At 35.6% G+C, this 24,040-nt stretch overlaps 1 protein-coding gene across 2 annotated transcripts in view; it reads left to right on the top strand.

The window, feature by feature from the left end:
* Xrcc4 (X-ray repair cross complementing 4) overlaps positions 1-24,040 on the top strand; it is a 204,581-nt gene that overhangs the window by 58,737 nt on the left and 121,804 nt on the right. For both annotated transcript variants that reach the window (XM_075976353.1, XM_075976354.1), the window contains exons 4-5: positions 14,555-14,721; positions 23,122-23,274. In XM_075976353.1, coding sequence (XP_075832468.1) covers positions 14,555-14,721; positions 23,122-23,274 — 320 coding nt within the window. The remainder of the gene's footprint in view (positions 1-14,554; positions 14,722-23,121; positions 23,275-24,040) is intronic.

Genomic DNA, 24,040 nt, shown 5'->3' on the forward strand with positions numbered 1-24,040 from the left:
CTTTGAAGTATGGGTCTCCTCATTTCTTACCATACATTTAGTGAGGCATTTTTGTTCAGTTCAATGTGTTCTGACTGCACAACTCTGCTCTGTACATTCTATTGCATCAGAAAGTGATTTCTGTGGAACTTCCTTTGGGATAGACTCCCAGCTTTAATCAGGAGAGAGAATGTATTTCCTATACAGGGTTTCTCTGTGGAGGCCTAGGGAATCCTGAAACTCATTCTTTAGACCAGGATGTTCTCAAACTTGGAGAACCACCTGCCTCTGCCTTCCAAGTACAGGAATTAAAGACCTGAACTTCCACTGCCTGGCAAGAGAGAGGATTTTTTAATTTTTTTAATTTTCTTTTCAAGGTTTTCTTTTGTGGGAAAGATGTTAGCGTTGAGAACTGAAGCACAGACAAAGCATTGTGCTACTAACAGAGGATGCAAAATGAGTGCCAAGATCACAGCCACTGCACTCAAGAGAAAGGGGCCAAGATCACAGCCACTGCACTCAAGAGAAAGGGGCCAAGATCACAGCCACTGCACTCAAGAGAAAGGGGCCAAGATCACAGCCACTGCACTCAAGAGAAAGGGGCCAAGATCACAGCCACTGCACTCAAGAGAAAGGGGCCAAGATCACAGCCACTGCACTCAAGAGAAAGGGGCCAAGATCACAGCCACTGCACTCAAGAGAAAGGGGCCAAGATCACAGCCACTGCATTCAAGAGAAAGAGGCCAAGATCACAGCCACTGCACTCAAGAGAAAGGGGCCAAGATCACAGCCACTGCACTCAAGAGAAAGAGGCCAAGATCACAGCCACTGCACTCAAGAGAAAGGGGCTCTGGTAATCGCGGGCTGGATCTCCGAAGCTAGAGCAGCTGCCGTTGACAGTTTTCCTTTTTCTCAAATCTAACGACTGGATAATGTTTATATTGGATCTTGCTTATCTTAAACATTTGGTCCAGTGGGTTCTTTTTGGCTTAGAAACTTGGTTAGAGTGCAGTATGAGTTTTAGAAAGAAAAAAAGAAAAAACTTGTCAGTATACATTCACTTCTTTTCTGAATGGACCTTCTGACAAATGCTATTTTTTATAGTATTTGAGAGTGACAGATTTGGTTATTGGTGAATTACGTGCACATGATTAATAGAATTTCTTCCTTAGTTTTTAATACTTATGATTAACATGAAATGTAAAAGCAATTATTAAACTAGAAATCTCTAAGAACAACTGCAGTGCACTTGTTTACTTACATTTTCCTTTTAGTGTTTGAGCAAGGCATTGTTTTAAGGCCTTGTTTTTGTTTTTTAGATATGTCATTTTGGATTGTTAACAATATACATTTTTTTAACCAGTATCCTAGGAAAACTGTTTTTGACTGCAAACAGAGTAGCTACTAATGCTACAAAGTGTCATAGAATGCTTTTGACAATGAGAAGAAAGGATAGTTAATCCAAGACTGGGTGGTACCTCTGCTTACTCACTGAATAAATAACAATGGAAAATTTTACATCATCATTCTTCCTTCCTCTATTAAATTATGAGCAAATTCATGTAGTGATCTTGTTTTTATGAAGTATATCACAGGATCAGATGTTTCTGGACTGGTTCCTGCTCAGTGGTAGGTCACTGCTGTGACACAGGTGTCTAAGGGAACATGTTTTCTGCTTTTCATCCACAGTTTACTTGTTTTGATACTCTCTGATTTCACTCTTAAATGTTGTTAAAGCATTTGTGCATTTTGTTCTTATGAATGTACCATCTACATTTATAATAAGCAAATATACATAGAAGCCTTTTCACTTTTTTCTATTGAAAATGATCAGGAAATGAAGTATCCTTAGTATCTATCTATAAACTTTATAAGGCTGAAGTACAGTCTTGATATTGGCAATCTTCTGACTATTGCATATGTCTTGACACATATTTTATGGCTGTTGCTATCACCAAAATGTGTGTATCTCTGTTAGTTTACTTGTTAAGAGTAGTTGATACTACATTAATTAGCACTCCTTTATGTCATATAATTCTCATAAAATGATATTTCTTTATACATCACTTTACATGTTGAATTGAGTGTTATTACATAAGAGTAGGGGCATTGTTTTGGTATTTCCTTTTGAGGTATTCTATATCAAAATAGTTTTTATTTTTTAATCAATTAGATATTTTTTCTTATAGGGGTTTATGTAAGCTAACACAGGCTTCAAGCTAGCTATGGAGTCTCCACTGTCTTCGAACTACTATTCTTCCTGTGTCCTCTCAGTGTTGGTTCACATGTGTCGATTGCCTTTGGGTGGGCTACTCAGTCTAGGTGTTGTAACCAACCCTGCAGTCAGTTATTCCAGGGTCCCGGAGAGGCACTATCTGTAAGATATGGGCTGAGAGAGAGGAAGGAGGCTAAGCGGGGGTTCTTGTCAAAGCCTCCGTTTATTAGAGATGGGGCACAACTTATATAGGGTAAAGAGTTGGGGGATGGGCACAGGGGCCTGGGCTCTTTCTGCGTGGTTCACGTTGGTCACATGGTCCGAGTTGGTCACGTAAGCAGGAGGTTACCTTCGGTCAGGTCACCTAGGCCAGGAAGTCACACCTAGATCTTTAGATAGTTTGGAATGTGGGGTGGGTTCCGCTAACAGATAGCTCTCCATAAACAGCCAATTTGGGTGTGGTGTAGGCTCTTGATGGAGGAAGGTCATTGGTTAAATTAAAAGAAACTGCTTGGTCCTCATTGGTTAGAAGATAGGTGGGAGGAGTAAACAGAACAGAATGCCGGGAGGAAGAGGAAGTGAGCTCAGATTCCACAGCTCTCCTCTCCAGAGCAGATGCCTCAGAGAGACGCCATGCTCCGCTCCCAGGCAGACACACGCGATGAAGCTCCGACCCAGGATGGACTTAGGCTAGAATCTTCCCTGTAAGACCCATGCTACAGTTTATTAGAAATGGGTTGATCGGGATATCAGAATTAGCCAGTAAGGGCTAGAGCTAATGTGCCAAGCAGTGATTAAAAGAATACAGTGTCTGTGTAATTATTTCGGGGCAAAAGCTAGCCGAGCAGGCGGCTGGTGTGTTGGGGACTCAGCCCCGCAGGGACGAAGCCCCGCCGCCCTTATTACTTCAGGCTCTGTCAATAGAACGATTCCTAACACAATAAAGGGTGTGGGGTTCTCTGCAGACTCCCCAGGGTGATGGTTCCTGCAATGATTTTAGGAGGAAATTGGCTCCTGACACACATGAGGGCATGCCCGTACTTGGTCATGATGTTCTCTTAGAGTATAATATCATATTGATCAGTTTTGTTTGTATAATTAAAAAGATATCTCCAGAATGACCTTAAAAGATAAGAGTGTGTAAGAAATATCTGCATTTATCAGAGCTTGCATTCATCCTTGTTTAAATTCCTATGGAAGAGGATGAGTGTTTCTTCCTGACTGCATTACACGTGTGACTCAGTTACCAAAGCACATCTAGTAGTGACGTCAAGCTTTTGACACTACTTTTGAGTGATGCAAAACAGTAAAGTTTACCAGACATTTATGTTGCTCCTAACAGTATTTTCCCGTTGATCTGCCTTCACCTGTGACATGAGTAGTCTTATTGAAGTTGTCTTTTCAGATACCAGCCTGCCTCTACTCCCTCCCTCATTTACGGTTCACAGTTCATCTCTAGCTACTCACTGAATGAATTGTGATCACTGTGTTGCCAAAATACAATGGCTGCTGTATTATCTGAGCAGTGTTTTGGTAATGGGTGTTCTCATTTGACATTGCTTCATAAAAACACAGTTCAGAGAAGCAGAATGATAGCATGCCAAAACAGTTGATTTCTTTTGGATCACTGAAGCCGAGTTTCTGGTTTTAATATTTGCTAACAGCGAGAAGCTGTTCCATGTAAAATGACTTATTTACATAGTTACCACACAACACTTGGTATTTCATACAGTAGGGACATTATTTCTCTGCAAAAACTGATTTTAGTGTTGCAATATTTTAATATTTTGTCTGGCTACTTTATACTTGAGCTTTTGAAATTTGAAAATTTGGTGTAGCTGTATAATAGTCATGGTTCGTAATAGTTTTCTTTATTTACTAATATTGTGGGCCATGGAAAATATTGCTGTTTTTTTTCCACTTATATCAAGCATATATTCTTTGATCCATTTTTCTATACTACTGATTGCCATGTTCATACGTACAATAAGAACTAAAGAAAGTGTTTGTAATTGAATTTCAAGTTTCCATGCAGGATTTTACAAAAACTTACTGACTACATTGCATGTGTTCTCTGCACAGCTTTAGTGTTAAAATGAGAACTCCAAAATTGAGTTAATTAATGTAACCTCTGGCATGTTTCTTTCAGTATAGACACCTTTTAGTAAATACTCCATGAACAGTAATAGTAGTACAAACATTTTATAGATTTCCTTTTTCTATTTCTTTCATACTTCTGCTTCTTAAATTTCTTAATGAAACTGAAATGATAGATTTTACTCTTCTTCTATCCTAAAAAGTATATATACATACATGTATGTATGTTTTATAAATGAAATATCAGTGAATTTCACAAATATATAAATATTGCTAATTCATAAATGTTGCTAATTGAAATTGAACTAATGGTATCACCATAGCTCTTTGTTAGTTTTTTAGTCTTAATTATAATCTCTTAATCATTTTAAAGATCTGATGACTATAATTCATCAAATTTTTTTGACCAATAAATGCATTCTTCTGTTAAAGGTACATTGATATAGAACTTAGGCATCTTTCACGGAGCTTTCTAATTATAAAACAAAAGAAAAAAAGAGAGAAAAAAAATAAGCAAACCCAGCAGCACTTTCCTGTGGTGGGGTCTGGCACCTGGCAAAGGGAAGTTTAAATAAGAAGGATAAGTCATTGGCCTTGGACCTCGAGTGGCTGAAGGAAAGAATGTACTTGCTCCCCTCCACATCTTTGCATCTTTCGATGATACCTTTGTCCATGTCATCACTTTTTCTGGCAAGGACTAACTGGCGGGATGATGGTAAAGGCTGACCAATATGAGTCCTCCCTGTGCACAGTTATGTTGGTTGCTCAGGATGTGGCCTATATGTGTAAGCTGCTAAGTGAATAGTCCTCTACTTATCAGTCTGGGACACAGGAGCAAACAGGACCAAAGCCCTAGGACATGCAACCATCAGACTTCTTGCTAGAATGAAGATCCTGTGACTGAGCATGTTGTCCCCATCTTCTCTAACAGCACATGCAAGAAGGGGTTGTCGTGGTTGCTCTCTGTGAACAGGATTGTCATTATAATCTCAGATTATTTTCTGCTAATAAATTACTTCATGTAAGAAGAGGAAGAAGAAAGCAAGGTGATTGATACATAGTGCAGTATGGAAGCTACAGAAGATTTCTCTGAAATCTCCCAAGACAGAAGATTGAGTTGTGTGGAGCCCACTGTTAATGGATATTTTAGTTTTATATGGCACCTTTTTTACTTGGTCTAATTTATAGAGATACATACCTTTATAAGTGATTTTTTAAGCAACATTAGGCACATAAAATATTCCAAAGGGATCCTTGATATCAAGATTAATAAAATGGTAATTTAATCTTGCTCTAAACAAATCTCATTCAAACTCTGATTTAATATTATTAATTTTATTTGAAATAGCAAATATAACAAGCTTATAGTAATAACAGCTTTACCCTAGCTAACTATCCCAGCCTTTTTTCTAAGACTGTTTCAAAAACAAAAATCAAAAATCAGGTTTGGGGTTATATGCTAAATCTCTAAGTATTTGTGCTTTAGTGTAAGTTGATTGGTGTCCTCTTATTCTGAAAGAGTCTTTGCAAATGTGTAGAGAACATGGACAAACACTCTGATGCACAAAAATGGTGCCTGCAGAATAAATTGGACACAGAAATAAAGATGAAAACATGTCTGCCTTAGAAATGCTTTGTATAAAAAAGCGTGGACCTTAATTTTTATCTATTTACTGATCTGAGGAAGGATAATTGATTACATCACTTTTAGGTCTATTAATTAGTAAAGCAGCACATTTTCAGCATTTTTGTTGAAAACTTTGTCATTGATTTTCTGTTCAAAGAGGATATTGATCATGTCTCACTGTATGGAGGGCACTGGAAAACACAATGAACAGCATTTTATACTGCTGTGGTGGAGCTGTCCCTACAGACAGCTTTTCTGTATATTGAGACACATCAAAATCCCAGTATAAAAATAACTGTAGAAGGATCAGAACTATCATATGGATAAGTGTTTAATAGGCGGATTTATCCTATACAGGAGAGTGAGAAAAATTATGAATACATATAGTGGTGACGATGGCTACAGATATTTTAAAAAAGTGGATTGTGGATTTGGGAGGTGGGGTGTTGTAAGAGATCAAGCATGAAAGATAAGCAGGCACCAGCCATGAAAGCCTCACTGTTTGGGCAGGAAAGAGGCATTCGACTCTTAAGCTAGGATTAACAATCAGATTAGAAGTTTTAGAGACCACGTGGTAAAAGCGGAGCTGGAAACAAAGGACTGACAGTGGCATGAAGTGTAGTTGGGAGGCTGTCACATCATCCAAAGGGCATGCAATAAGACTAGCCCTAGAGAGGCCATTGCGATCGAGGGAAACAGAGAAACCTTAAGTATTTAATGTAGAATTGACAAAAATTTTTAATTGAAAAGATGGGGGAAATGAAAACAGAAGCAAGGATTAGATTATAGACTAACTTTGGTTCCTAGTTGGGAAGAGAATTTGATTGAGTCCTAGGGGTAAAGCAGGTTTGTGAAGTAATGGGCAGTTTAGTTTTTGATATTAATTTGTGTATGTTCCTGGTCATAACCAAAGACAGCTTAGTATGAGGGTCTAAAGCTGAGAATTCTAACCTCATGAAACAGTCTTGGCAGTTCTCAGCATGCTGCCAGTGGGAAAAACCTTGAGAGTGCTTAAGATGACTCAGAGAGAAGAGGGAAAAAGAAGAGGAGTTGAGAACAAGAATACAAGCAGCCATTAAAGATCCGATCTAAAAATAGGAGTCTGCAAAGGACACTGATAAGCAGTAGAGGATAGAAGCCAGGCCAGTGAGGTGTCACTGAAGCCAAGACCATGCATAAAAACCGGGGCATGTGCTCTGGCTTAAAACATTAAGGCTTCCTGATTTACTTGAATATCTAATAGGAGAGGTAGCAGGGATGGGAAAAGAAAGGAGTAGTAGTAGAGATAAGGGTTTTTTTTAATGCAAACATACAAATATATGCAGAAATGCAAATACAAATGTTGACCATGAAATCATACAAGAGTCTGCAAATGCTGCAGAAATGCTGGTTGGCTTTCATGTCCTGATCTTCATTGTTTCTTCTTATCCTGTCGCTCTTTATTTCACATCCATACTGTGTGAAGAGGTTCAGATGTGCCAGGGCTTGGTCACCCTGTGTCTTTGTATCTGCTCTTTCTGCATAGTGTGATCCTGTGCTCTTTAGTCCCTTCCGTAACTAGCTTTTACAGTCTTCAGTGTCTGCCTGATGACAGTTTCTCCCAAAAGGGCAAGCCAGCCTCCTGAGTACTACCCAGTATTTGCTCAGTCTTTCATACTTCCATATGATTGCTGACTTAAAGATCCTCCTCTCCCTCTACGTGATGTGTTATTAACATGGAAAACATGTTTACCAGTTTCAAACTGGTCAAAATTCCTGTTTTAAGATGCCTAGCATACACCATATCCTCAGAGTGTATACTGAGTGAGCACACGAGAGAAGATCTGAGTGACTGAAGACAGAGCTCAGCTGGAAGGTTATTCTTCTAATGCAGGAAGCACCCCTTTCCCTGGAATATGCAGCAAGGATATGAAGGCCGTAGAAACCTCACTTTACCTTGAAACTATTATGATGGGGTATTCTGGGGCTGAATATTTTGGAGGCACAGGTTAGCGTGGAACCCTGTGGAGTTAAGGAGGGACGGAATTTACATTGGTTACATGTTTGCTACATTTCTGTTGTAAGCATAAATTCAGCTTATTGCCTCTGTTCACAGCCAAACTTTTCATGTTTTTATATTAAAAGAAAAATTGAATAGGGGGAAAAGTCTTCTGTCCAGCCAACTCTATAGGAACTCACCACAACCCTGAATTGACTGTCTTTCAGTTAACATTATTCATAGAGAACTTGAGGACTCTAATCATCACTAATTGGCCTTGAAAGAATCAGGCTGGTCTAACACTGTTCACTGATCTCTGGTAAGGGGGACATAGGAGCTGTAACCAGTAGGAAAGGCAATGCATACTGACAGTCTTTAATTAATAGAATGCAGATAGCATGTGTGTCAGAACTTTGAGGGGATTATGTGTGCTCTGGAAACTAGGAGGCAAAGGTCTTTTTGCTAATGAGGAAAGGGGGTGAGGAGGGTGGAGAAGACTTGGAGTTTCTGAAGCAAAACAGAGGCTTATCACCACCACAAGATTTGTCCCAGAGAAGCTGATCATATGACAGCCCATTTTTACCCTTTCCCCAGCAGCCCATTTACTCATTTAGAGAACTCTGACGTCTGCCATTTAGATTGATTAAAATTGGAAAGAGTTGTTGAGGTCGTTGTTAAGAGTGTGGTTGGAATTTTCCCTATTGCCAGACTGAAGCCAAGTGAGATTGGTTTCAGGAAAATGTAGATTGTGCCAGCCAGTTCCACACTAGTGAAGTGAATGCAGAGGATTGATAATGAACTAAGCAATAACCAGTATAGTCCACAGTGACTCAATACACAATATCCGGTGCACAGTGAATCCCATAAGAAATGGCATATGTAACTTCATTCTCCTAACATGTGATCTCATGTACACTTCTACAGAAACAGCACGGTATTTAACTCTTCATTCGTTTTTCTTTTATGTGTTTTAAAGGAACACATAAAGAAATCAATCTGACACCCAAATATCAGATAAGCTGAGTCCTAAATTATTAAACTTCCACTAAAAGTTATTATCATAAAATAGTACAAGGAACTAAAGGTGGTTGTAAAAGAGGTTAGTTGATACATGCAAACTAGCCATCATTTTGATGATTTGTTTTTTTCTTTTGTACTGAATTCATGTTATTTTGACTTAATATTGCTATTATCTAAATGGATTTTTTGTCTTATTTTACATGTTAATTTTTGATTATGAATATGGCAGTTCTAAACCAGGCCTAAATTACTATGTCCTCATGAATGGGATTAATAATCCCCTTAACAAAGCAGTGTGAGGGACCTTAGAAGTTAGTTGCCTTCTAACCATCACAGGTATCTTCTGGGAGGAAAAGCTCTTGACTAGACACTGAATGTCTGTTTCCTCACCTTAGACGTCCTCGAATCATGAGCAATACATTTCCATTGCTTTTAAGCTAGCTAGTTTGAAGCATCTTGTGCCCTGAATAGACTAAGACAAGTGTCTTGCCTTGTGAGGATTCAGAATATTCTCAAATTGCTTCTTGTCGAATATGTCTTGTTCGTTCTGGAAAAATTATTTCACTGTTTTCTGTTTTCCATCCCTGCAAGAGAAATCAAGTGTCATTATAGTCCGGATCCTTCATGTGTAACCTGTTTCGTTTCTCTGGGAGTTCTTAGAATCCTCCTTTTGTTCCAAGTGTTCTGAAATGTAGTGATTGTATTCATATGAATATCCTTCTATGAATTCACTTTTTAAAGAGTACTCATTTAAAATTAAAATCCAAAATAATCAGCTTATTAATATTTTTATAATTACTTTAAAGAATTCCATGTCCTCTGTTTTGTTTCCCTTTCGATGACTTCATTATGCGAATTTAAATCCCTCTATAGGAACTCTTGATTTGTATTGAGGTCCCTTAAGTTTCCTTTATGATGATCCACGAAGACCTAGTGAGTTAAGCCTTATCACCTCCTCACAGCCCTGCTTCTCAATAACACCGTCTCTCATTTGCATCTCTATTATTTGTGTACTTGTGTGTATTTCTCTGTTTCTCTGGCAGTTACTTAGTGACTTTTGCTGTGTGTCTGTGTACTCCATTCTTTGGTTCTTGCTGCCAGGAAGTGATATTTCAACCCGAGGTCTAGCATTCTGTTTGTGGACTTGTGACAAAAAGCCTTGTAAACGTGGGTGTCATCCTGTTAAATGACTTTCAGTTTCTACTTTAATTCTCTTGGCCAGCACTGGAAATGGATTTGGCTGTTGGTTTTTGCCCCCCCCCCCCCCCCCCCGCCCAGTCCTAAAGTTGCTAATTACAGCAGAAGAGCTAGTTAAGTGCCTTTTAACACTGCCTGAGCGGGAGCACCTGAGTGCTAACTTTTAACAAGATACTTTTGGCAAGAAAACTCAGTTAATTAAATCGTCACTTTTTGTTGTTTACCCATTTTTCTCAACCTTGTCAAAAGAAAGGTGTTTGTTGAAATTATTTCCAGGCTGGTCATTTGTTTTCATTTGTCTCTAGGTGAACTTGGACATCAGAATAAACAGTATTAGTTTTTAGTGTGCCCTGAGAATCTGCTTTAATGAATGATTAATGACTTCTTGTGTTTATGATATAGTGGCATCCTTGGTCAGTGATGCCAGAAAAAATTCCAAAATAGCAGCAGGTATGAGAACTTTGTTTCCTAGAGATCTCAGATCAAAATATAATTAACAAAGTTCTTTCTTAGCATTATTTTGTGTATTTTAATGCCAAGTATTTGAAACACTTATAATCAATAGTTTGAAAATTGTTAAGCCCTGTTCTTTCTTAGCAATAAATTCAAAAAATTAAGCATACCAATAACTTTTTAAAATCCATCTTATATTTAACTATTTTATTTTGGGACTTAGGGATACTTAACATTTTCATGATTTTTAGGGATCTCAGCTTTGAGTTTAATAGTCTATGATAACTTACAATGGAGTGGTAATAATGCTAGCATAAATACTTTATTTAAAATGTGGGCAATATCTGTGTGATGACTTCTAATAATTATGTGCTTTCTTCAAAAGTAGTTCAGTCCTCTTTTGAGGATGGTAGGGTTGATGGAAGTGCACTATAAGTTCAAACTGGGAGGAGCCAAATTTTTATAGTTAGGGTGTGTGTGTGTGTGTGTGTGTGTCTGTGTGTGTGTGTGTATGCATGAGTGCTGTGTTACTAGGTTCTTGTTCCTTTATAGACTGTTTACAAAATAATGAGCAATCCTTTTCAGTGTTCATGAATCTCAGTGTTACACACCTGTACTGTGTTTAGTACACATAATAAGCAGTCATTTGACAGTGTTCATAATCTCCATTGTTATTTACCTGTACCATGTTTAGTACACATAATGAGCAATTCTTTGATAGTGTTCATGAATCTCCAGTGTTACACACCTGTTCCGTGTTACAATACATAGTGAGCAATCCTTTGACAGTGTTCATGAATCTCCAGTGTTACACACCTGTTCCGTGTTACAATACATAGTGAGCAATCCTTTGACAGTGTTCATGAATCTCCAGTGATACACACTTGTACCATGTTTAGTACACATAATAAGCAATTCTTTGAGAGTGTTCATGAATATCTAGTGTTACACACCTGTACCATGTTTAGAGCACAGAGATTGCATTTGATTACTTAGGAATCCTCCACAAATAGTTGTTAACATTGATTTCCAAAGTAGAGAATTTTACAGTTGCTGTATAGTATGTAATCATTTTTACATGACCAGCATAATAAGAATGAATAGATGAGTTTATTCATGTTTCTTCTTATAAATTTTCTGATAGTGTTGTATTATTTGTAGGACAGAATGATTCAGAAATAGGCAATGGCAAAGTTAACTAAAGAAAATAAAAATAATTGAAATAGGGTCTTACTCAATTAGTCAATGCTGCGCTGAATTTACTCTAGTTCAAGAAGTCCAGCCTTTGGGTTTCATGCCCAGATACTTGCCCTTTATTGCATTTTACTGTAGGGGATAACTGATGTTCATACCTTTCAAAGCCTAATGTAACCCACAGCCAGAAATTGCTTACTCTGAAGGAGAAACAAAACTTTGCATTTATTTTAAATATTATAATTAGTTAAAGAACAAGTTAAGATTATTTTTCATTTGAAAAAGAGAACATGAATTTGAGAGGAGTGTTAGGGGTCGATTTGGCAGAAGTTAGGAATGAGAGATGAATGTCAAAAACACTATATTCATATATGATATAAATTTTTAAATATTATTTTAATATTTGAATGATATTTTGACTAACATTGATTTAGAATTAGTATTTTCTTCTTTTTTGTTTTTTTAAAGACATGATATATAGGGTCCTCTTGTTCTTATTTCTGCATTAGTACTTTGTAGATTGTTTTATTCAAGCCAAAGTGTGCACACATTCCCTATACACTTGATATTTTAAAAGTCTACCATGATGAAAACCTTTCTTCTCTAAAAACACACTGACAGCTGTAATACAAAGAGGATGCCGGCACCTTTGGGGATATGTGTTTTGTTTACAGTGTCTTCTGTTGTTTACAATTAAAGTAAACTTGGTTGTTCTCTTGCTTTATATAATCTCACAAGGTAATGTTGTACAGATGACCTTTAACTTTCAGTTTGTTTACACTCAGAAAAGCTCCAAAAAGTACATGTTCATTTTTTTTTTAATTTATATAGTCTTCATGTCAATAAATTTTTTAAACTTTACCCTTGTTACATGGACTCGTCTTTTATTATATGAAAAGTTTTAAATGCTCTTGACCATATGATTAAAAGCCTAAAATAAATAATTAAATCAGACACAGCAATCTCAAATAGTTTAGACCAACTGAATTTCTGCTCTTTTCCAGTACATTTTTGTTTAATGTTTCTTAAATTGTTTAATTCAAGCAAATGAGTTCCTTTCCAATGGGTATACTCATTGAAATAAAGGAAATTCTTTTGTTTATCTGATACTATTTTAGTTTTTTTAAGAGCTCATAAAAGACGCGATAAAACAAAGGATTAGTGAATATTATGAGCAGTTTAGGCTTAAAAATAGTGATGTATCTATATATATTTTGTGGTTAGTAATGTAATACTTTATCCTCTAAAATATGTTTATAATCTCAAATCTATACTATTTCTTTTAGCTTCTTTTTTTTTTTTTTGGTGTGACAGAGTTAATTTCAGCTCATAGTTCAGGATACAGCCTGCTGTCGTGGAGCACCACCACAGCCACAGTCGCTGGAGAGACTGGCTGAGCTCTAGCCACAGGCACTGGTAGAAAACAGTGCACACATCTGTGCTGTGCTTTCTGGTCCACTCTTTTACTACCCAATAATTAACTTATTCATGATTATCATCATAGGCATATCTTCAGGTCAACCTGATTTAGGCAGTCATTGAAACTGTCTTCCTCAGTCCTTCTGGATTGTGTTGCGTTGACAGTTAAAAAGCAACCATTACAGCACTGATTTTCTTCAGTTATTAGATGAGTATAAATGTCATTCAACATCTAAGATTCATATTTTAACCTTTTTGTCATTGTGTCCATGATTTTAAACTGTCTTCTAACCATATATTCTATATGAACACTTAAATCAGGAAACTTTTAAGTAGAAGAGTTTACCTTTTAGTGTTATATATCCAAATGACAATAAATTAAAGGAAATTACTGAAGTTATTAGTTGCCATATAGGTTATAGGCCTGGATTTCTGTATTAATAACTTCTATTTAGATTATTTTGATATTTATATTGTATGATATGTCTCAAAATTCTCAACCTGAGAAATGAAATATTTTCAAAATATTTACATTAAATACATAAACTACTAGAAGAAAGTGATGATCTAGGAGCAAAAAATTGGGAATAAATCCCAAACAAGTGACTTTTTGATGCTAATGATATCAATATATATTTATATAAATATATAGATAATTAGTACATGTGTTCATTCGAGTTACATAACTAACACTTGCATTTAGTGCTTTATTCTGAAGTTACTTCCTAAAATCGTAAGATTCTTATTTTTTATGAAAGTATTGTATTCTTTTATGTTGTATTCATTTAGTAGTATTATTATTAGCAAGTAATAATCTTTACATAAGAAGGCAATTCCTTTGTAGTTTCTCTAGATTATCAGTTTCTCAAAATCTTTTAATATCACCTGGGTATTTAACCATTTAACTTTTAACTATTACCAATACTAGATATTTCTTCAGTAGCACCTTATATATGAATTATTCCAATTGTTATATACAAATATATCCTTTTATTTTAGTAGTACATGAATTAAAAATCATAATGTGTAGCATGTTCCTTTACTCTGAGCAGAGGAATGTAAACTTAGGCTTTTATAAGTGGATGGTGTGGCATATCCAAGAGTAGGTATTGCTTTTTTTTCTGATACAAAATTAGAGACATTATTTTTAGGCTATTATTAGCTGATTCATATGATAAATGCAATAAGAAACTAAGGAGTGACCCAGTTTTGTGCTGTATGTTGACTGTAGTGTATGTGGTAAGTACACTTTCTGTTTTAAACTCATACATTTATTCCCCTCAGAAGAAACTATGTTAAAAACTGTTTAATTGTTCATTTTCAACACTATTCCAAAACTGAACGTTTTCCTTTTATTTCTTTTTGTTCTTTTTAGTTTAGACTTGTTTCCTTCAACCTAGACAAAGTTCAAAACTCAACTGAAGTCATTAGAGAACTCATTTGTTACTGCTTGGACACCATTGCAGAAAAACAAGCCAAAAACGAGCACCTGCAGAAGGAAAACGAAAGGCTCCTGCGAGATTGGAATGATGTTCAAGGCCGGTATGTAAACAGTGTGCTTGCATCAGGAAAGCACTGAGCTCTTTCATTCCTGTAGACGTAAGCTAATGATATATAAATTTACAACATATGTAGAACAGGCATTTTATAAAATCCCTCCCTAATTATTCCTTTACTCAATTTTATTCAACCACGTTATTAGTGTCTGTTTTGTACAGCAGGAGAGTATTAACCATTTCAGCTCTCTTGTTGCTTGGTAGAGTCAACAAACAAGAAAGTAAGCGGTGACTGCAGATCAAGTATCACAGGCCATTATTATATTGTTAAAAATTAGTAGCCAGAGTGTGTTGCCTGCTGACAGTCTGTGTGTTAAGCATACACATGGCCTGACCTAGTCCTCAGCACTTGCCAAGAATAGGGATATTTATAAGGAAAGGATTAAAGTAGCTTAATTTATAGGATTAATAATTATCAAAGGAGATGTGAAATATAAATAAGTAGAGTTGACTTTTTGTTTGGAGTTAGTAAATAATAACTATTTCAAATGATGTGTGTCTTCGCCCCACTAGAGACATTTCCCCTGACTGCAAATTCATGCTATAATCATTTTTAAAAAATGACATAATTGTTGCTACCGAATAAGACATTGAAAAGGTTTTCATTTTCCTGGATTTGCCTCTTGTATTTTTTAATGTTGAATAAGAATGATAGATTTCTTTCCAATTACTACTTTTTCATGTAAATCATATTTTCTCACCCAGTATATAATTTGTATTATTCTGTCTCACAAAAGGTGTTTGAACTGCATTATGAATACTTATATGTTCACAGAGACTAATGTGATATGTATATGTTTGTATGTATAACGGTGCTTGGAGTAATTGAAATATATATATATATATATATATAGTAGATTTTAAAAATGTCTCATTCAAGGTCAAGGTATAATAACATTCATCCTATTTTAAAGAAACCTGTGAACTTTTAGGATCACTATTGTGTTTGCTGTATATGGACTTGAAGAGTCTTTGAGGAAGTACATATTAAAGAGTTTGATGGTTTTCATCATATGTATATGAGAATGAGCATAATTAAAAGAAGTTATTAACAGTAAATAAAATAAATTAAGGTGGCTCATGTAAAATTGAATAACTAATTCCCAGTTATTGTAAACGGAGACTGCTCATTTGTTTCCTGGCTGCCAGGAATAATCACACAGAAACTATATTAATTGCAACTGTTTGGCCTATTAGCACAGGCTTCTTATTAAAGAACTCTTACATATTAAATTAACCCATTTCTATTAATCTCTGTACAACCATGAGGTTCCGGCAGCTGCATCCTTTTTCTTTGGCTGTGACATGGTGTCTCTGACTCCCCCTACTCTCTCTATATCTTTATTTGGATTTTCGACCTGACTTTACTCTGCTAAGTCATTGACTAAAACAGTTTTGTTCATTATCCAAGAAAGTAATACATATACAGAAGTACATCCCGTATCATCTCCCCTTTTTGTTTAAATATAAAAGAAAGTTTTAACTTTAGCACCGTAAAATTTTATAGAACAAAACAGATATCAAGCAGAATTACAGTTACAATATTTCATTGTAATTAAAAAAATTATATCTAATTTATCTTTTATCAGAACTAAGGAAAACTGTAATTATAATTATCTCTCTTTAACTCCATCAAATACTCCAGAAGGAAATAAAATTACCTAGGTGTGCATTCTAGGCAACTTCTAAAACTCTAGAATAGACAGAAACATCTTGCTGTCTGGACAGTCACCGGAAGTTCTTCTGTAATGTTGGAGCATCCATTTTCAGCTTACAGGCCAGTAGTATCCAGCAGAATTTTTGCTGAAACAGGAAATTTGAAGGCTTGTTTTGACTGGCAAAGTTTATTAGTTGCTTTCATCTGTGTCCTGTAGAATATCTGACAGTTTCTTCTGTGAAGAAGGAACCATGAAGAACTATATTTATATATATATATGTATATATATATACATATATATATATATATATATATATATTATATTGCCCTTTAATTGAAAACAAACATTTCCAGACAATCATTTTGAAAATTTAGCTGTTCTTTTCTCCAAACTACTTTCTGCTGTTTGTTGGGCCTAGTATTTTTAGGGCTCATGGAGACCTTTGGGAGGGATCTTGTTCCATCAAAACCACATTAGCCTTGAAGGAATCCACAGGTTTTCATCCTCTGTGTAAACAAAAGTTGAACCTCCTTTCTAATGGAACATATCCTTAGACTCAAATTTTGAAGTCAAGATACCTTTATGTTGATTTAGCTTAGCAGCCCCCCCCAATCAAATGTCTCTCTGTAGTTAACTCTTTAGCAGTCAAAAAATTTAAAGAAAACACAATAATATATATAATCCATTTTTTGTTGCTAATGATGATTCAGGCCTTCTCTTAAAAGAACGGCACCTCTGCTAGCCACCAAGAAACAGAGCCTATCTGAAAAAAAAATGGGGCTACCAAGAAACTCCAATTGAATCCATTTTTGTGGGTCTAAGTGTGTTTTTTTTTTTAAATAAACTTTTTTAGGTTTTATGTGGATGTACGTCGCCGAATGTTGGATGTCATTTTGTAAATGGAGACTGCTTGTTTGTTTTCTGGCTGCCTGGACCTGAATAATCACACAAAACCTGTATTACTTGCAACCCTGTTTGGCCTTTTAGCTCAGGCTTCTTATTAACTAACTAACTAACTAACTAACTAACTAACTAACTAACTCTTACATCTTAAATTAACCCATTTCTATTAATCTGTCTATTGTCACGAGGCTGTGGCCTACTGGTAAGATTCCACTGGTGGCATCTTTCTCCTTCGGCATGGCATCTGTCTGACTCCAACTACTCTCTTTCTATATCTGTGTTCTGATTTGCCACCTCTCTTTTTCTGCTAAGCCATTGGCTGAAATAGCTTTATTCATTATTCAATAAAAGCAACACATCCTGAAGGTCATCCTACATCAAGTTATCTTTGACTTTCACATTTTCATATTAAAGGAATGCTTTTATTGTTGTTTCCTTCCAGCTCAAAATTATTTTTTTTATATTCTGATATTTAACCTATTGTATAAATGAATGAAATCCAGTTTATATATTAGGAGACTATATAGAAAATCAGTTAATTCTTCTCTTTCATTTTTATTTTTTTATTTAATATGAATTTGTATCATATCTGTGCTTCAAAGCATTATTAGGACTAATACCCATAGTCTGATTGTATTTTTCTGTTTTGTATAAAAATAAATTAAATGAAAGGAGATCAATTGTGGTTATGATATACCACTTTATTTTCATAATAAAACTCAAAATATTTTCAGTGACAGGGAATTTGAATCACAAATTGCCTACCGAAATGCAGACTGGGTACTTTGTACTTGAACCAATTGCTTTAAAATGTCTACTGGTAACTAAAAAAGTACTGTGTGATTGGCATTCAGCTCCAGGTGCCTGAGCTGCAAGCAGCAGGGAGTGAAGAAGAGCCTGAAGCCTGTGCAGTGAATGCAAGTGTGAACAGTGTGTACTTCTGTGGAACACAGGTCCTTCACTTGCTTTCTGGGGTTTTGCATGCCAGCAACAAGGCATTGCCTGTCACTTGTCTTGTATGATTGCTCTAGCTAGTTCTTTTGCTGTCATTACTGGGTCAGATATCTTCTATTTGGCTTAACAATGTGTTGCCAATGGAGTGAGACTACAAATTGAGGGAGAGGGATCCTCTTCAGAGAATTCTAGGCTCTTGTTTGTATAATTGCTATGAGATCAGTGAATTCACATATTTCCTGAATTTGTTTTCTTTCCTTTTGAGCAGACAGCGTGCTGACTCTGAGGTTCTCTTGGTACACTGTGTCTCATCACAGCAGCAGTTTCTCAGGGTTCTCTTCCTAGGAGCTAGAATTTCAGAACGTGAGAGCATTTAGCACACTGACTCCCCATGGCTGCAGTATTAGCTAGGGCATGGCTTTCAAGAGATTAGAAGCAGAACCCAAGTGTACTGAGTTCAGAAACTGGGGACCTAGAAAGTAGACCCTCATCAGACATTAGGCCCTGTTAGGAGTACCAGTTCACTTATCAACATAACCTCTGATTGGGATGGTGTTCATTTGTGATGATATCATTTCTTCCCACACCATTGCACTTGTACTGCAGATAAAGGAAAGAAGGTGTTCGAAAGAAAGGCTCAAACATGGCGACAGAAATTCCTACAAAAACTGTGGTAGATGGGTCTGAAATGTATTGGGATTTAGTAGGCATTAATATGAGCAAACTCAATAATGTACTTGTATGCTTATTAATTCCTACACTGCTTATATTCTATTTCAGGAGTTTTGTATACTAACAAGTTGTTTACAAAATATAGTTATATTTTAAAGAGAAATTAAATGCTAAATAATATATCTTCAATTTTGAATATAGTTTTGAATTGAAATGTGTATCAATATTTGCTCAAAAGCAGATATGAATTTCTTTTCTTCAGGATGACAGGAATAAACAAGACTTTATAGAGGAGTAAGGAATTACAGGATAATAGAAAGTATAAACTTCAATGCACAGGACTTAGCATCTTTTTCCTATTACTGTTTAATAATCATTCAATAAGTGTGCCCTTTGTTCCATTTTGAGTATGTTTCATTACAGGGTTAGTTTTGGATTTTTTTTAAATAAAAGGAAAACATTAGAAATTTGTATGTGAATCCTGAGGTTATTAGCTGTATTTATTTACTAGATTTTTTTACTTAATTTCAAACAATAAGTCTCAAGTTTCATGTTACTGAATAAGTCTTTTGTTTGCAGTCAGAACTCAGTTTAGAAATTTTTGAGCTTTATTGTGAGTTATAGTTATTATAGCCATAATAGGAGGCAGTCTTCAGTGAACTGAGTTGACTGAATTAGCAAGCCTTGGAAACTTTTCTCTTTGTCTTAATGCCTTCAAGGTAGAATCACATTATCTACAGATGAATTCAGTCTGATTTTTAAAGACCTCTGGGGATATCCTTCTGTCTCCATGGCAGCCCATTAGATTGTTTAAGAACAGTTACAGAAAATCTTCCCTTCAGAGAGCACAAGAAACAGCTGTAGCCTTCCTCTTCCTGGCCTGGGGCCATATTCAGTCTCTGGCATCATTCTCTTCAGCTCTCAGCCTTCTTCAGCCATCCTGTGCTACTCAGATTCTCTTTCATTTTACAGCCTAGCGCTGGTGTAATGTGGGCTGAATGCACTGTTAATATAATGATCACTATACTGTTTCTGTACCATATGCTCACATGCATGTGCCTCTTATTTGTTCTGAACTGTGAGTCTGTTATTTTATTTGGGATATTTTTGTATGAAATTTCTTTGTGTTTGCTCTTTTTTTGGAATACTGTTTTTAGATTGCTTTACTACTCAGCAATGTTTTATTTTGAATCATTGATACCTTTGTAATTAGTATTTCTTTATTTGTCTCCTTTTAAAATAAGTGTATTCTAGTCTAACTTCCCAAGGCCCTGACTACTGAGGTTCACGATAAAGCTTAGCATTATTGATCTATGTCATGGTCACTTTCGGAAGGACAGATGTCATTGGACCTTTTCTGTTTGATGCTACTTACAGCATCATCTCATTTGAGCCTGGCCTTAGAAACGGTCCTTGACTAGCTGTAATCTTTTTCAGTGGTTTGTGGGTTTCTTTTATTGTCCCTAGGTAAGAAGGAAGTCTCATGTCTCTCCTTAATCAGTGGTCTCACCTGATCAATCTTGCCCAATTTTTCAGATAGAAGTTTGGCAGGGAGCAAGTACTATGTAAGGCACAGCAAATTACAATGCTATAGAAGATTGGTTTTAAAGATAATTTAGGTCACAAGCTCTACATGTCTTAAGTCCCGAATACTGAATAAAAAGGTAATATTCTCTGAGTCTACTGAGAAAATAAATTTGTATTCCGTCACTATTTATAATAATACCCTATGTATACAACTCAGCTTTCCTGGGAGGTTTTGTCATGGTTGATGATCAGTTTACTGTAATAAAGGTGTACAAACAGGGAGGGTTAACCTACATGAGGCACAACTTTTTTCCCTGTAACAGAAAGATACTACCTTTTACAATATAGTTGTAGTTTGGTTATTTAGGCTTATACTACTTTTGTGAAAATTATTTAAATTTCACTTTGGTTCCTTTTTAAAATTTAATGTGTTATACAAATGATAGTTTTCAACTGGGCAGTAGTGGCACATGCCTTTAATCCCAGCACTTGGGAGGCAGAGGCAGGCAGATTTCTGTGAGTTCATAGCCAGCTTGCTTCAAAGCAACACAGAGAAATTCCATCTCAAAAAAAACAAAAATAAATAAATAAATAAATAAATGATAGTTTTCATAAAGTTGTGGGAATTAGATTGATAGTTGATATATGTGCATAATTTTCAGTCAAGAACTTCAGTGAGGTTTATATGAAAGTCAAATATGAAATTAAGTCTAATATATTCTGAATTTGTTGTTATTTCTAAATCTTGGGTAAGATATTGGAGTATGTATGAAATTTATTGCAGTATACTTATTTGTATATGTCTAAAATATTTTATTATTTGTACTGGGATAGTTTAGGTGTATGTATATATATATATATATATATTTCATTCATTATTATATTTCTTCTGTTGTTACATTAGAAAATATAATATGAAAACAAGAGAATGTTCACATGACAACTAACATCTGAGATTATAGATATACCCCTGCATGAAATGAACCATAAATATTGGTAATATTTTTTGAAACTTGAAAGACTGAAAGGAAATAGACATTCCTAAGAGGAGTTCCATCCATTGGGGTCTTTTATATCCAATTAGGCAAAATAAATTTGCTAAGCCCCCTTTTGCCAGTGTGAAGTGCCTGAAGAAATACATGTCCTATCTTATGCTTTTAGGAAAAGTCTTAAGCCACTAGCAAGGACACAGTACTGCTGAAGTATTCAGATTAGTCTCCTGGCTGGTAGACCAGTAGTATACAACTAGAAGGGCTCCAGAGTGAAAGGGGCATCTCCAAGGAAGAAAACTTAAAGGTTATGTTGCTCTCAAACCAATCTAATGCCTGACTGGGTGGCATCTTGGAGGACAGGCTCAGAGAAGCTACAGAAGGGCATGTTGAAAAGGACAAGTACTCTTGGAGACATGTAAGAAATCATTGATTGAGCTGGGGGAAAAACTTCCTGTGAACTCACTTTATCTGCTCAGTGTATACTGATCATCTCGGCTAGGCACTGAGAATAGAGCAGTTGGTAGAACACACATGTTCTCTGGTCTCATGGAATGACAGCCTTAGTAAAATCCACGATAAAAGAATCTGCACTGATTAGTTCAAGAATAGTATTGTTAGATAGTCTTTTTTACCTTACAATAAATTCTCTGTATTTATAAATAGATAGGTTGTGGGACCCATTAAGGGCCTATCTGAAAAGTATCACATTTTGGCAATTTTATTTTTAATAATTTCATTGTATTCTATGTGTATATATGTAAATATTTAATTAATATTAGGACATGTAGAGCACATATAAGATACATTTAGGAATATGTGGAATAAGCAGCGTTGTAAAGATAAAAACAGGCAAGACTCAACTATATTTAAAAGAATACTGTCAATGAAAGTATTTGTGTTTAAGTTTGGAAATAGAAATTTATTCATAACCTGCTTACGTACACAGCAGGTATATACTTTCTCCCTATAGCTTGCGTTATGAAAGAAATGAAATCTCTTGAGCATTAAGGCAGTCCAGGGAGTATTATAATTTATAATTACTAGACAATTTTGTTTCTTTTTTCTTACATATCTGAAACTGAAATATATGTACTTTTTTGACAAATTCATAATTTCTTTATTGTCTTATTTGAAATATCAAGAGGCATAATTCAATTCATTACATTCGTGTTTCTATTTATATTTAGGTGTGCACATGCATGTGTGGTGGGTTATAAAGACACAAGATCAATTATATTCTTGTAGAACAAGTCATAGTCTGAACATTGACAATAAATTAGGTGTATTGCTTTAATATAAAATATGTTAGGTGCTGCTATATAATAGTATTAATATACTAAGGAAACTGTATACTTATTTGAATTTCTCACGAAAATATTATTTTGTAAATAAGCTACATATTGATAAATTATTATGTTTGGACACTTAGTTTAAAAAATTTTATTTCTATCCATTTCATTATTCTTTGGTTTAGAACATTAATTACAAATATTAATAGTTATTAGTTTCCAATTTATTCAATTCTCTTCTAGTACATTTAAGTTTTTGAAAGCATGTGTAAAAATGAACTTAGTTGTTTTTGCCTTCAAGTTTTCTTGAGATTGTGAGAATGAGATTGGATAAATTAATGATGTGGGATCTCCTTGACTTATGATTTGTTCACTTGCTTGATTTTTTTAGATTTGAGAAATGTGTGAATGCCAAGGAAGTCTTGGAAGCTGATCTGTATCAAAGATTTATCTTGGTGCTGAATGAGAAGAAAACAAAGATCCGAAGCTTGCATAAATTGTTAAATGAAATCCAGCAGCTGGAAAAGAACATGAAACCTGAAAGGTACATCTTTGTGCTCTTAGACACAGGTGTAAGTGTAAGGAAACTGGCTTTACAAACTGAGGGCAAGGTAGAGGCTAATTTTAATAATCCGGTTTGTTTTGTTTTGTTGTAGTCTGGGTTTAGATATTCTATTGCAGGTGAATGCATTCTCTACAGTGTTTCTGTTGACATTCATGGTGTCCTTTAAAGTACAACATTCAGTCATGATCTATAAAACTGGCATCTTGGGGTAGTTTGAACGTGGCCTAATAGTGGCCCCCAAAGGAGTGGCACTATTAGGATGTGTGACTTTGTTGGAGTGGGTGTGGTTTTGCTGGAGAAAGTATGTCACTGTGACAGGAGGTTGGCTTTGCGGGTTCATATATGTTCAAGCCATGCCCAGAGAGACAGTCCATTTCCTATTGCCTTCTGATCAAGATGTAGTCAGCATTGTGTCTTCCTGCATACCTCCAGTCCCCACCATAATGGTAATGGACTGAACCTCTGAAACTGTAAATGAGCCACCTCAGTTAAATGTCTTCCTTTGTAAGGCTTGCCGTGCTCATAGTGTCTCTTCACAGCAGTAAAATGCCTGACTCAGACTGGGTTTAATTTACTTATTTAATTCTTAGACTTTATGAACTAAGAAATGTATCATTTAACAAAACTTTTCACCTCTTCCAAGGTTCAAGTTGGTTGAATGTCTATAGTCTTTACATCTCGCAATGTTAACTTTAAATCCAGCTAATGAATGTTAAATTCCATGGGGCACTTATGTTGTCTGATA

This window comes from Microtus pennsylvanicus, chromosome 6 (assembly GCF_037038515.1).
Source record: "Microtus pennsylvanicus isolate mMicPen1 chromosome 6, mMicPen1.hap1, whole genome shotgun sequence".
Lineage (NCBI taxonomy): Eukaryota > Metazoa > Chordata > Mammalia > Rodentia > Cricetidae > Microtus > Microtus pennsylvanicus.